The 14,964-nt window shown below is 43.4% G+C and overlaps 3 protein-coding genes across 7 annotated transcripts in view; 2 read left to right on the top strand and 1 right to left on the bottom strand.

Moving 5' to 3' along the window:
* LOC140714443 (uncharacterized) overlaps positions 1-4,585 on the top strand; it is a 44,125-nt gene extending 39,540 nt beyond the window's left edge. Inside the window, exon 3 of the mRNA XM_073025741.1 lies at positions 4,105-4,585. Coding sequence (XP_072881842.1) covers positions 4,105-4,438 — 334 coding nt within the window. The 3' untranslated portion in view covers positions 4,439-4,585. The remainder of the gene's footprint in view (positions 1-4,104) is intronic.
* LOC140714285 (small COPII coat GTPase SAR1A) overlaps positions 1-6,741 on the bottom strand; it is a 34,301-nt gene extending 27,560 nt beyond the window's left edge. The window contains exon 1 of one of the 5 annotated variants that reach the window (XM_073025367.1): positions 6,630-6,741. The gene's annotated coding sequence lies outside the window, so the exon portion shown is untranslated. Of the gene's footprint in view, positions 1-6,500 lie in introns of all 5 variants that reach the window. The other 4 variants (XM_073025368.1, XM_073025366.1, XM_073025369.1 and 1 more) reach the window with 4 other exon arrangements.
* Positions 6,742-6,832: 91 nt separating this feature from the next.
* LOC140714282 (protein transport protein Sec24A-like) overlaps positions 6,833-14,964 on the top strand; it is an 88,600-nt gene continuing 80,468 nt past the window's right edge. The window contains exon 1 of the mRNA XM_073025364.1: positions 6,833-9,347. The gene's annotated coding sequence lies outside the window, so the exon portion shown is untranslated. The remainder of the gene's footprint in view (positions 9,348-14,964) is intronic.

Raw genomic sequence — 14,964 nt, 5'->3', positions numbered from 1 at the left:
GATAATGGAAATTCAAGCAACACACACAAAATGTTGGTGGAACGCAGCAGGCCAGTCGATGTTTCGGGCCAAGACCCTTCGTCAGCATTTTGTGTGTGTAAATTAAAACAGACCTATTTTGATAGGTAAAGTTTACAGTGCTAGGGTCAGATTAGATCTGCTGTAGATCCAAAGGGGTAGAAAGTGCTCTCTTCTTGTTGCTGCCGTTGGGAAGGAAGTCCAGGAACATTAGGTCCCCACCACTAAGTTCAGGAAAAGTTATTACACTCAATTATCAGGTTCTTAAACCAGCATGGATAACTTCACTGAACTGATTCCACAACCTATGGACTCACTTTCAAGGACTATACAACTCATGTTCTCAATATTTACGGCATATTTATGAGTATTTTCTGTTTTGTTCTTGAACAACTTATTGTCTTTTGCACATTGTTTGTTTTTCTTTGTGTGCAGCTTTCATTGAATCTATTGTGTATCTTTGTATTTACTGTGAATGCCCACCAGAAAATGAATCTCTGGGTAGTATTTGGTGATATACATGTACTTTGATAATAAATTTACTTTGAACTTATGAACTTTGAAATGGATATGGGAGCAGATGCAGGTATCTTTTAGCAATTTAATTGGTGGGGGTGGGGAGTGCCAGAGATTCCATCAAGCTATCCTTCCAACTGGCGGGTTAGGCAAATCAGAGTCTTCTGGGTGAACTTCGAAGTTCTGATCACATCCAGGCAGGTGTTGCAAGTGGGCCACATTGCATGCCTGTCACCAGGCTGCTGAAACAAGGACTATACTTCAAACTCCATCACATGAAAAAGTTTCTGGGAAGTCAGAAAATAATTCAAAAACACAAAAAGATTCTGCAGACGCTGGAAATCTTGAAAAGCACACACAAAATGCAGGTTAATCAGCATCAATGGAGGGCAATAAACAGTTGAAGTTTCAGGCCGAGACCTTTCATCAGGACTGAAAATATTTTAAACTATTCTTGGAAACAAAATTGCAAAATCCTCCCTAACTCCTGGGTTTTGTTGGCCTGTGTTGACTCAACACAGAAAGAATTTAGTAGCATAAAATGGATAAGGTTACATTGGAGGAAATCCAAAGGGGACTTACCAGGCTAATTCCTGGGAAGAGAAGATTGTCTTATCAACAGAGACTAAACAGGCTGAGTCTGAAACTTTGGACTTAGAAAAATAAGACCTGATCTTATTGAACCATGTAAATTCCTAAGGAGGCAGATTTCACTAGTGGGAGAATCGCAAACAATGGGAACATGGTTTCAAGAAAAAGGTTACAGTCATTGAAAACCAACTGCGTAGATTTTATTTTCTTGCAGAGGGTAGCAAATCTCTGGAACTTTCTACCCCACAAAATAGGAGGCTAGCTCATTAGAAGTAGTTAAAGTGGAGGGAGGTACACTTTTGTAGGATCTGGCAGAGAAGTGTTGAGGTCTGGGATAGATCTGCCATTATCATATTGAAAGGCAGGGCAAGTGGCCAGCTACTATTTTCTTGTGTACATCCTGGAAGACATTTGAAACCCAAGTCTGTACAATAAGAGAAATAAGGGCAGATAATGGGAGGAATACACAACTTCCCAAACACAGGATCCAGCACCACTTGTAACCATTTGCAAAGGACCACCTAGCAGCCTTAGAGAAGCAAGTCACTCTCGTTATCAAGGGACTGTCTAAGACTGAACTTGAAAATGGTCATTATAATAATTAGGGCCTTTGAGCTGATGAGATCCTGGCTCAGGTCACACCATCTCTGGCATGGAATGGGATTGTGAATCATCCACTTCATGTGAGCCACGACCAGTTAATTGTTCTCTCCTCAAGTCTGAAGACCTCATTCAAGTATTGATATTAGATTAGATTAGCTTTATTTGTCACATGTACATTGAAGCATACAGTGAAATGCATCGTTTCGGTCAAATCAAATAAGGAAAGATTATGCTAGGCAGCCCACATAGCTCTCTAACACTAACCTCTCCTCTCTGGAATGTGGGAGGAAACCAGAGTACCTGGAGGCAACCTATGCAGTGACGGGAACTCCTTAAGACAGTGGTGGGAATTGAACTCCAATCTTACAGCTGGAGCACTGTAAAGTGTTGCGCTAATGGCTACACTAACGTGCTGCCCCCAGGGACATGAAAACAAAAATGTAAGCAGAGTAAACACTGCACGATTGGAGGTGTTGCCTTTCAGTTGAGGCATTAAGTCTCATCTCCCTTCTCAGGTATGTACAAAAGATCACACACCACTATTTCAATGAACAGTGGGTGAGTTACCTTTGCTGTCCTAATCAATATTTATCAAGCTTGTGCAAAAATTGGCTGCCTTGTTTAAACTCTTTGTTGTAAAGTGCTTTGGGTGTACAGAAAGGTCCCTACATTTAACTTTGCTCTTTTTCTTTTGCTGGAATTGCACTCAAATACTAGAGTGAGGTTAAAAGTACACTCATATGAGATAAATATCTAAATTAAGTCTCAATCAAAAAATTATACACCCACGATTTTAACTTCAGTTGTAAGCAAAGTGCCAGAAGTGACTGTAGGAGATGTTCTTTGCAATGTGGAAAAATGTCCAGGAAATACAGTGCTGCTGATAGGAATGAAGGTGCTGTCTCACCAATGACTGAACCTTTCACAGTGGCCTACAAAATTAACTTAATTGGAATTTGGCATCTTTATGCTCCAAACAATCTGCCACACCAAAACTTTCATCTTACAGAAAGAATTAGCTATGAGGGCAACTATTAATGGTAGTGCTCACCAGGAATCACTGTTCAGCTGCTGTTAAGATCTGGATGATGGTGAACAATGTATGTCAGAAAATCACACAAAAGATACATAAAAAACATTTTGTAGGTGTTGTTGATGCAATGAGAGATTGAGCCATTGACTCTTTCAAGATAAGACCTTCACCATGATCGATTTAGGCTGAGGTAGTAACGATTGAGTTATATAGTTTATATCGTAAAAACATCGTCCTTTCAGCCCACTAACATCACATAGCTGCCTTATGAAGATTGATCAAGTAGAACAAGCTGACATTCTTCATTCTCCGGTGAGGCTGATCTCCCTGAAATATCAAATCTTTAGGTTGGGCTTGGCAGCAAAGATCCTGAGGACACAAAAGACTTACTCGTCTCTGTGCTGAACTGAGGCTGTGGACTCACTTTCCTGAACTTCAGTTCTGTACGCTATTTGCTTACGTATATTGATTGCATGATTTGTTTCAGTTTTTGCACAATTGGGCATTTGATGGTCTTTTTAAAAAATGGGCTCTATTGGGTTTCTTTGTTTTGTGGCTGTCTGCAAGGAGACGAATCTCATGGTTGTATATAGCATACATACTTTGATAACAAATGTATTTTGAACTTTGGACTGCAGATAGTGGGGCCTGGAGTAAAATACAAATTGCTGGAGGAACTCAGCAGGCCAGGCAGCACCCACAGAGGGAAAGGCAGTCCTAATGCAGGTACTCAAGCATCACTTTGCCTCTACAGATACTACCTGACCAGCAAGTTGTTTTTTGCTCGAGATCCTGAGGGGCTGCTTTCCCAACTTGGAGTCACAGTCTCAGAATAAGGGGTGGTTGTATATATGATCGAGGTGTGGAGAAGCATCTTTACCAAAAGTTGTGGATCTTTGGAATGGTCTCCCTAAAGTGGACGTGCAGTACTCATGATGAAGGTGGCATCTGTCTGTCTCGAAGGACAATGGACTGGAGTGACCCCTCCAGGGCACAATCCTATTTCTTTTGCCTCAGCTATTTAATTGGATTTCCCTCAAATTTTCCCTACTATTGCTTCAAATGTTCCAGACAGTAGTAAATTCCACATTCTCACCTCTCTTTAAACAAAGATTTCTGGTGAAATTCTTCTGGATGTATTTATGATCCCCACGTTTTGGACTTAACACAGAATTGGAGTATTATCTCAATGTTTATCCTACAAATCTCTTCCAATATTTTCTGACAACCATCCCTCTACCTTTCCTTTTTTAGATCAAGCTGGTTCATACATTTACAACAGCCATGCACTATCAGAATTATTATCACTTGACTCAGTTGACACGTAATTTGTTATTTTGCAGGTGCAGTACAGTGAACTCAGCCAGCTCCAACACGGGCCCAAGCCTTCCCACCATCAAGGACACCTTCAAAAGGCAATGTCTCAAAAAGGCGGCATCCATCATTAAGGACCCCCACCACCCAGGATATGTCCACTTCTCATTACTACCATCAAGGAGGACATACAGGAGCCTGAAGATGCTCACTCAACATTTTAAGACAGCTTCTTCTCCTCTACCGTCACATTTCTCAACAGGCAATGAACACATGAACACTACCTCACGAGTATGTGTCGGATTGTCCATGATGGATAACAGTTTGTTTACTGACATCTTCTCCACCACCAACTCAAAATAATCCTGGTTGTAGCCAAGGACAGATCCAGCCTTCTTGATGAGTTTATTTTGCCTTCTTGCATTACCAGCACCGATGCTGCTCCCCCAACTTAAAGCCGCAAAGACTGCACTTGCTACAACAGATGGGTAAAAGATCTCCAACATCCTGCTGCACACATTTGCAGATTTTCTTCTGCTTGTGTGACGAGTTTATTTGCTTTTTTGCATTAATTAATAAATATTTCTTATTATAATTTATAGTATATTTTATGTATTGCACCGTACTGCAGTAGCAAAACACACTTTTCGACATGCCAGTTATAATAAACCTGATTCCGAAAAGACTTAAAATAACTATAAATTACAGATAAATAAACAATGCAAAAATAGGAATAATGAGGTAGAGTTTATGGACCATTCAGAAACCTAAAAGTGGTTGTTGGGGGGAGACATAGAAACTATTTAAGAATGGAATTGTTGGGATGGGACAGAAACTTGGGTTTATAGGTGCCTACTAGAGTTGTAGCAGTGGTGTGTTAAAGCCATTCTTTGCACAAAGGAAAAGTTGCACATACAAAATATCTAAGTTTACTTTGCAAGCACTGCAGTGGTACCTGTTCAACATGGTATCCAATGTAACCACAGTAAACATCCACAAACAGCAGTAACATGGTAACTGGATTATCAGCGGACAAAAAGTGCTCGTGACAGAGATTACTTCTCTGCTTTACTTTGAACATTGTCATAAAATCGTTGGTATTCCAGCTAGAGGGCTTTTTGTTTACTGTCTCAACTGTAAGAGGTGGGGGAGAGGGTGACAGATTATGACCAATGCATTTAGAATCCCATTCTGCAGTGATACCCCTAGTGCATGAAAATGTCAAGGACTTGGAAGACAGCCAGAATAGGCTGTCAGGATAGACTGGGAAACAAATACATTTAATTTGAAATGGTGCATATTTTAACATAATATGATTAAAGTCTTTAAAAATAACAATGGAAATAGACTTTTCCTCCCTAGGGACCTCAAACCATCTATAACTTCAAATGAATTTCTCCCTCATTCCCCACCTTCTCCACTTCCGAACAGAAACCTAAACAATTCATTCCAATTCTCCCATAACCCACATTTCTCCCTGTAACCACTCAACACCCTTCCCAGCAAACCTACTTCCTTTTCCCCAGTCTTCACAACCACACTCCCCATACCCTGAATACCTCCTCTCCATCCATCAAAAGTGGAATTTCCTAGTGACCAACCATGTTAATTCCTATCCCCATTTCAACATGTTGATCCATGGTCTCCACTTTTGCCACAATAAGGCCATTCTCAGGGTGGAGGAGCAACACCTCACATTCTATCTAGGTAGCTTTCAACCTAATGGCATGAACATCTATTTCTCCTTCCAGTTTTTTTTACTCCCCCCCTCATCTTCTATTCCCCACTTTGGCCCCCCGCCTCTTCTCACCCACCCCCATGGGTTCCCTCCTTTCTCCCATGATCCACTGTCCTCTCCTATCAGATTCCTTCTTCTCCAGTCCTTTAACTTCCCACCCATCACCTTCTAGCTATCCTTCCTCCCACCCCCGACTATTTTATTCTGGCGTCTTCCCCCACTTCTTTTCCAGTCCTGATGAAGGGTCTCGGTTGAAACATTGATTTCTTGTTATTATTCATTTCTATAGAGGCTGCCTGACCTGCTGAGATTCTCTAGCATTTTGTGTGTGTTGCTCCCCGTACCCTGCTCGTCAACTCACACTTCCTCACTTTTCTCATACTTTCACCTCCCTCCATGCACTTCATTTGCAACCCCCACTACCAATTTCTTCCTTTCTTCTCTCCTCCCCTTCTCCCCTCCAAAGTTCCGTCTCAAGCATCCCCTACCTTCAACCTCATTCCCTCACCCTAATTTCCCCAGTCTCCCTCCATACCCACAATTCCCCCCAAATACCACCTCTCCCCACTACCACTACCTTAACCCCTCCGACCCCCATTGGATCCCACCCCTCCCTCCTCCAATCACCCCATCCCCTCCCTCCTCCTCCGATCTCACCCCCCACCCTCCATCCTTTCCCCACCTCACCTACCGCTCCACCAACAGCCCCTTACGGCAGATCTACGAAATCCTCCCACAAACCAGAGCCCTCTCTCCCTGCCGCTGTCCCGCTCGTACTGGGGGTCCGGGGCTTCGCTCCCTCCTGCCCCCTCTGACCTGGCGGCGCTTCTCCCCCGCCTCAGCCGCACTCTCTCCCTCGATCCACTCGCCGACAGCAGGGCCCGCTCCGCCGTCCCGGAACCACAAGACCGCTTCCGGGGGCAGCTGCAGTCAGCTGATAGTGGGGCGAGGGGCCGGGGGGGGGGGGGGGGTGGGGAGAGAGGCGGGTGGGAGGAGGGGGGGGAGACAGTGACCTGGGAGTCTTAGAGGTAACAGGTGGGGGAAAAGGAGAGAGGTTGAATTTCAACCCTCACAACTGTGCTATCTGAAAGACCATCAGTTTCATTCTAAAAGATATGTCTTGCTGAGTCTGCGACAATGGCCGATGAATTCCTCGTCCACGCTTTATTACTTCAGTCTATTCCACTACATTCTTTGCTAACCTAGCTAATTCTACTATCCAACACCATGATACCTGATTTCTAGCTTGCTCCATCTGCGTATCAGTTCTGTGTTTAATCTGTATTAATTCTGCGGGTAGACCAAGTAAGAAGAGGTCCAGTTAGAATCTCCTGAAAGGCATCTCACGGGCGAATTCTGGACAATACTTGAATCACTGAAGGATGCTCGACAGCTGCAGCAGGGCTTGAATCTTACATCTTACAAAGTGAAACCAAGTGACATAGGTGACAACAATGATTCACTCCCTGATGAGCTCAGTGCCCTCTGTGCCTGCTTTGACCATCAAAACATGGACAAACAACCACAGCTCCGATGACCTTGTAATTACAGTCTCTGAGGCTGAGGTGAGAGCATCCTTCAGGAGGGTGTATCAATGGAAAGCATCCTGGCCCAGGTGGGGTACCTGGCTGAGTACTAAAGACCTATGCCTGTCAACTGGGTGGAGTGTTCACCAATATATTTAACTTCTCACTTTGGCAGTCTAAGGAGCCCACCCACATCAAAGAGGCTTTATTATCCTTATTATAATAAAGTCCATGTCAGTCTGTGTGTCAGAATAATACACTGCCAAGTATCAGCTTTGGCTTAGCAGCAGTTTTGTCTGAGATCAGAAGGGTGAAAATTTTGTGATCATTCATGATCTGATGATATGACCTGACTTGATGAAACTGGGTGGGGTGGGTGCTTGGAGCAGGCCCACAACCTCAGCCTTGGTGCAGCAAAGAATGGAGCAAAAGTTGTGGAACAATGGGCAGAATCGGTCAAACCCTCATCTCTGGTCTTGACATCCGGCCCAGCGTTAAAATCGTCCAAACATCGGGTCGTTCTTCACTCTAAGACTGAGGCAATCTATGCCTAAGAGGTAACCTGATAAAAGTATATAGTTTTATAAACTTCTATCAGGTCACCCCTCAGCTTCCAATGTTTTAGAAAATCAAACCAACTTTGTCCAACCTCTCATTATAGTTAATACCCTCTAATCCAGACAACATCCTGGTGAACCACTTCTGTTCCCCACCCTAAGCCTCCACATTTTCCGTGTAATGTGGCAATCAGAATTGCACACAGTACTGAAAATGTTGCCTAACCCAGGTTTTATTTTGGTGACATGGCATCCTGACTTTTATCCCTCACATTCAACATTAATGAAGGCAAGTGTGCCGTAGTCTTTTATTAACACCTTATCCACTTGTGTTGCCACTTTAAGGGAGGTGTGGACTCTTACCCCACAATCCCTCTGTATATCGATGCTCCTAAGGTTCAAGGTTATGCCTAGGCCTTGTCTGCTCACCTGAGTGGGTCCCATTCTCCTTTTGCTGTGAAGAATATTCAGCTTCCTTTTGAAAAGAACCAGTGATTATGACTCATCTTTAAAAGACGAATATAAATCAAATCGGATGAGCATTATCATGGGCTGAGTGATTGTCCTTTGGATCACCATAAGATATAGGAGACCATATTTGTGTATAAAATGATAAGAGGCATTGATTGTGTGAACACCTCCCTCTGCAAATGGATACTAGACTTCCCAACTGGGAGACCTCAGTCAGTCCGGATCAGACGCAGCATCTCCAACACCATCACACTGAGCATGGGGGCCCCCCAGGGCTGTGTGCTCAGTCCACTGCTGTTCACTCTGCTGACCCATGACTGTGCTGCAACACACAGCTTGAAACACATCATCAAGTTCACCGATGACACGACCGTGGTGGGTCTCATCAGCAAGAACGATGAGTCAGCTTACAGAGAGGAGGCGCAGTGGCTAACATACTGGTGCAAAGCCAACAACCTGTCTCTGAATGTGAACAAAACAAAAGAGATGGTTGTTGACTTCAGGAAGGCACGGAGCGACCACTCCCCATTGAACACCGACGGCTCCTTGGTAGAAATCGTTAAGAGAACTGAATTTCTTGGTGTTCACCTGGTGGAGATTCTCACCTGGTCCCTCAATACCAGCTCCATAGCAAAGAAAGCCCAGCAGTGTCTCTACTTTCTGCGAAGGCTGAGGAAAGTTCATCTCCCACCCCCATCTTCATCACATTCTACAGGGGTTGTACTGAGAGCATCCTGAGCAGCTGCATCACTGCCTGGTACGGAAATTGCATCACCTCAGATCGCAAGACCCTGCAGCGGATAGTGAGGTCAGCTGAGAAGATCATCAGGGTCTCTCTTCCCGCCATTACGGACATTTTCACTACACTCTGCATCCAAAAGGCAAACAGCATTTTGAAGGACCACAAGCACCCCTCATACAAACTCTTCTCCCTCCTGCCATCTGGGAAAAGGCACTGGAGCATTCGGGCTCTCACGTATGTATGTAACAGTTTCTTCCTCCAAGCTATCAGACTCCTCAATACCCAGAGACTGGACTGACACCAACTTACTGCTCTCTACTGTGCCTATTGTCTTGTCTATTGTTTATTGTAATGCCTGCACTGTTTTGTGCACTTTATGCAGTCCTGGGTAGGTCTATAGTCTAGTGTAGTTTTTTTTTCTGTGTTGTTTTTCACATGGTTCAGTGTAGTTTTTGTACTGTTTCATGTAGCACCATGGTCCTGAAAACATTGTCTCATTTTTTACTGTGTACTGTACCAGCAGTTATGGTTGAAATGACAATAAAAAGTGACTTGACTTGACTTGACTAGTCAAAGGCTTTTTTCCCCAGCGCTGAAATGGCTAGCACGAGAGGGCACAGTTTTTAGGTGCTTGGAAACAGGTATAGAGGAGATGCCAAGGGTAAGATTTTTACACAGAGAGTGGTGAGTGCGTGGAATGGGCTGCCAGCAATGGTGGTGGAGGTGGATACAGTAGGGTCTTTTAAGAGACTCCTGGGCAGGTACATGGAGCTCAGAAAAATCGAGGGCTATGGGTAACCCTAGGTAATTTCCAAGGTAAGGACATGTTCAGCATGGCTTTATGGGCCAAAGGGCCTGTACTGTGCTGTAGGTTTTCCATGTCTCGAATATACAGGAGCAGAATATTGTTGGTAGAATCTCAGATGGAGACAAGAGGGTGTACAGGAGCGAGATATACCAGCTAGTGGAGTGACGTCACAGCAACAACCTTGCGCTCAATGTCAGTAAGACGAAAGGGTTGACTGTGGACTTCATGAAGGGTAAGATAAGGGAACACAAACAATCCTCATAGAGGGATCCGAAGTGGAGAGTGTGAGCGATTTAAAGTTCCTGGATGTCAAGATCTCTGAGGATCTAACCTGGTCCCAACATATCAATGCAGCTATAAAGAAGGCAAGACAGTGGCTATATTTCATGAGGAGTTTGAAGAGATTTGGTTTGTCATCTAAAACACTCGAAAACTTCTGTAGTTGTACCGTGGAGAGCATTCTGACAGGCTGCATCACTGTCTGGTATTGGAAGTGTGGAGTGCTATTGCACAGGACTGAAAGAAGCTACAGGAAGTTGTAAAATTAGTCAGCTCCATCTTGGGTACTAGCCTATGTAATATCCAGGACACCTTCAAGGAGTGGTGCCTCAGAAAGGTGGCGTCCATTACTGAGGACCCCCATTACCCAGGACATGCCCTTTTCTCACTGTTACCATCAGGTAGGAGGTACAGAAGCCTGAAGGCACACACTCAGCGATTCAGGAACAGCTTCTTCCCCTCTGCCATATGATTCCTAAATGGACATGGAACCCATGAGTACCACCTCATTTTTTTTAATATGTATTTCTGTTTTTGCACTATTTTAAATCTGTTTAATATATACATATATACTTTGTGTAATTGATTTACTTAATTATTTTTTTTTTATTATTGTGTATTACATGCTGCTGCTGCCAAGTCAACTAATTTTATGACACATGCTGGTGATAATAAACCCAATCCTGATTCAGATTCAGAATTAGGCCATTTGGCCCATCAAGTCTGCTCCTCCATTTTATCGTGGCTGATCCATTTTTTCTCTCAGCCCCAATCTGCCTCACCCACCACCCTCCCCCCCGTATCCCTTCATGCTCTGACCAATCAAGAATCCATCAACCTCCATCTTAAATATACATACAGACTAAGCCTCCACAGCTGCCTGTGGCAATGAATTCCACAGATTCACTACCCTCTGGCTGAAGAAATTCCTCCTCGTCTCCACTCTAAAAGGACACCCCTCTATTCTGAGTCTGTGTGCTCTGGTCTTATACACTCCCACCATAGGAAACATCCTCTCCACATCCACTCTGTCAAGGCCTTTCACCATTCAATGGGTTTCAATGAGGTCACCCCTAATCTTCTGAATTCTCCTGAATACAAGCCCAGAGCCATCAATCGCTCTTCATATGACAATCTGTTCAATCCTGGAATCATTTTGGTGAAGCTCCTTTGACCCCTCTCCAGTTACAGACTGTCCTTTTGAAAATAAGGGGCCCCAAACTGCCCAGAATACTCTAAGTGATGCCTCACCAGTGCTTTATAAAGTCTCAGCATTACATCCTTGCTTTTATATTTTAGTCCTGGGTGTCAAGATCTCTGAGGATCTAACCTGGTCCCAACATATCGATGCAGCTGTAAAGAAGGCAAGATAGTGACCATACTTCATTCAGAGTTTGAGGAGATTTGGTATGTCAACAACAACACTCAAAGAAGTTCTATAGATGTACAATGGAGAGCATTCTGACGGGCTGCATCACTGTCTGGTTTGGGGGGCGGGGTGCTACTGCACTGGACCAAAAGAAACTGCAGAGGGTCGTAAATTTAGTCAGCTCCATCTTGGGTACTAGCCTACAAAGTACCCAGGACATCTTCAGGGAGTGGCGTCTCAGAAAGGCAGCGTCCATTATTAAAGACCTCCAGCACCCAGGGCTTGCCCTTTTCTCATTGTTGTTATCAGGTAGGAGATAGAGAAGCCTGAAGACACACACTCGGCGATTCAGGAACAGCTTCTTCCCCTCCACCATCTGATTCCTAAATGGGCATTGAATCCATGAACACTACTTCACTTTTTAAAAATAAATCATTAATGTTTTTGCGGATTTTTAATTTATTCAATGTACATGATGCTGTAATTTATTTAATTATTTATTTTCTTCTCTATTATGTATTGCATTGAACTGCTGCAGCTAAGTTAACAAATTTCACGACACATGCTGGTGATAATAAACCTGATTCTGATTCTTGAAATGAATGCTAACATTTCATTTGCCTTCCTCACCACAGACTCAACCTCCAAACTAACCTTTAAGGAATCCTGACATGAGGAAATCTGCAGGTGCTGGAAATTCAAACAACAACACAAAATGCTGGTGGAACGCAGCAGGCCAGGCAGCATCTATAGGAAGAAGCACTGTCGACGTTTCATGCTGAGACCCTTTGTCAGGACCTGAGCTGGTGCATCTGAGTCCTGAGATCTGAGACCTGAGATCTGAGACCTGAGTCCTGACAAAAACTACACTAGACTGCAGACCTACCCAGGACTGCATAAAGTGCACAAAACAGTGCAGGCATTACAATAAATAATAAACAAGACAATAGGCACAGTAGAGGGCAGTAAGTTGGTGTCAGTCCAGTCTCTGGGTATTGAGGAGTCTGATAGCTTGGAGGAAGAAACTGTTACATAGTCTGGTCGTGAGAGCCTGAATGCTCTGGTCAGTGCCTTTTCCCAGATGGCAGGAGGCAGAAGAGTTTGTATGAGGGGTGCGTGGGGTCCTTCAAAATGCTGTTTGCCTTGCGAATGCAGCGTGTAGTGTAAATGGTTCTTTTTTTCTTTCTCTCCCCATCACACTTTGCCTGTTCTCCATCTCCCTCTGGTGTTCCCCTTCTCCTTCCTTTCTCCCTAGCGCTCCCATCCCATGATCCTTTCCCTTCCCCAGCTCTGTATCCCTTTTGCTAATCACCTTTCCAGGTCTTAGCTTCACTCCACCCCCTTCTGTTTTCTCCTATCATTTCGGATTTCCCTCTCCCCCTCCTACTTTCAAATCTCTTACTATCTTTTCTTTCAGTTAGACCTGACGAAGGGTCTCGGCCTGAAATGTCAACATTGCTTCTTCTTATAGACGCTGCCTGGCCTGCTGCGTTCCACCAGCATTTTATGTGTGTTGCTTTAAGGAATACTGCATGAGGACTCCCAAGTCCCTTTGCACCTCAGTTTTTTGTATTTTATCTCCATTTAGAAACTAGTCATCTCTTTAATTTCTTCTATCAAGGTGTATGACCATACATTTCCCGACGCTATATTCCATTTGCCATTTCTTTGTCCATTCTCCTAATCTGTTTAAATCGTTCTGTAGCCTCTCTACTTCCTCAAAACTTCATGCGCCTCCACCTATCTTTGTAACCAAGCCATCAATTCTGTCATCCAAATCATTGACAAATAACGTAAAAAGAATCAATCACAACACAGACCCTTGTGAAACACCACTAGTAGCTGGCAGCCAACCAGAAAAGGCTCCTTTCATTCCCTCTCTTTGTCTCCTGCCAATCAGCCACTGCTTTATCCATGTTAAAATCTTTCCTGTAATACCATGGGGTTGTAGCTTGTTAATCAGCTTCATGAATGGCATCTTGTCAAAGGCCTTCTGAAAATCAAAGTACACAACATCAACCAACTCTTCTTTGTCTATCCTACTTGTTCTTTTTTCAATGAATTCTAATAGATTTGTCAGGAAAGATTTTCCCTTGAGAAGGCCATGCTGACTACGGCCAATTTTGTCAAGATGTACAAAAAAGCTGGATGAACTCAGCAGGTCAGGCAGCATCCGTTGAAGGAAGCAGTCAACGTTTTGGGTCAAAACCCTTCGTCAGGATTAAAGAAGGAGGGGGCAGATGCCCTATAAAGAAGGTGGGGAGAGGGCCAATTTTGTCATGGGCTTCCAAGTACCCCAAAACCACATTGTTAATAGTTGACTCCAATGTCTCCCCAACCACTGAGGCCAGACTAACTGGCCTATAGTTTCTTTTCGTCTGCCTCTCTCCCTTCTTGAAAGGTGGAGTGACATTTACAATTTTCCAGTCTTCCAGAACTGTTTCAGAATCTAGAGGTTTTTGAAAGATCATTACTAATGCCTCTACAATCTCTTCAGCCACCTTTTTCAGAATCCTGGGGTGTAGACCATCTGGTCCAGGTGACTTATCTATCTTCAGACCTTTCAGTTTCCCAAGAACCTTCTCCCTAGTAATAGTAACTTCACACACTTCATGACCCCTGACACCTGGAGCTTCCACCATACTACTAGTGTTTTCCACAATGAAGACTGATGCAAAATACTTACTCAGTTTCCTTGTCCTCCATTACTACCTCTCCTGCATCATTTTTCAGTGGTCTGATATCCACTCTTGCCTCTCTTTTACACTTTATGTATCTGAAGAAACATCATCACAAGGGAGATAATGTAAATAGATGGTGCTAAACCTAATGGAATTGAAGAGATGACTTTTAATAAAATGTGGAAAGTAATGTAAGTGTAATTGAGAAATGTTATTGGGTTAATACAATATATTGGGTAGAAAACAAAATAATTTGTAACTATTATTCCCAAGTTATCTACCACTGGGGTCTTTGGTTTGCCTTAGTACCAAATCTACTGTAGATAATGGTTGCTTGATTAGTCAATACTTCCATTAATGACATTTCTTGCATCTTCAAGATGACAGAAATAGGACTGTCAGTTTTAAATTAATGCTCCTATGCTTTATAGATGCATGTGTAACACCGTGGTTTTAATGACATGAGATCTGTGTAGTCCTAAGAAAATAAGTTGAAGTAGTTCAATGAAGTCACCTTGTCATTATGATGCAATGTCCTTCTGTTGTCGCAACCTTGATTTCTGATTTCAATGATTTCTGCAGACAATGACTGACCAGTATTTCTCAGTCACATTGGTGCAAGGGCCCAACACAGCACTTGAAGCCAATGAGCAACAATTGGCACAAAGTTCCTGATTTAATGATCCAGACTATACATATCAAAGCCCGCTGATTACCC

The sequence above is a fragment of the Hemitrygon akajei genome, chromosome 21 (genome assembly GCF_048418815.1).
Source record: "Hemitrygon akajei chromosome 21, sHemAka1.3, whole genome shotgun sequence".
NCBI lineage: Eukaryota > Metazoa > Chordata > Chondrichthyes > Myliobatiformes > Dasyatidae > Hemitrygon > Hemitrygon akajei.
The sequence above is the reverse complement of the archived record's forward strand: the minus strand, read 5'-3'. Positions and strand labels throughout refer to the sequence as shown.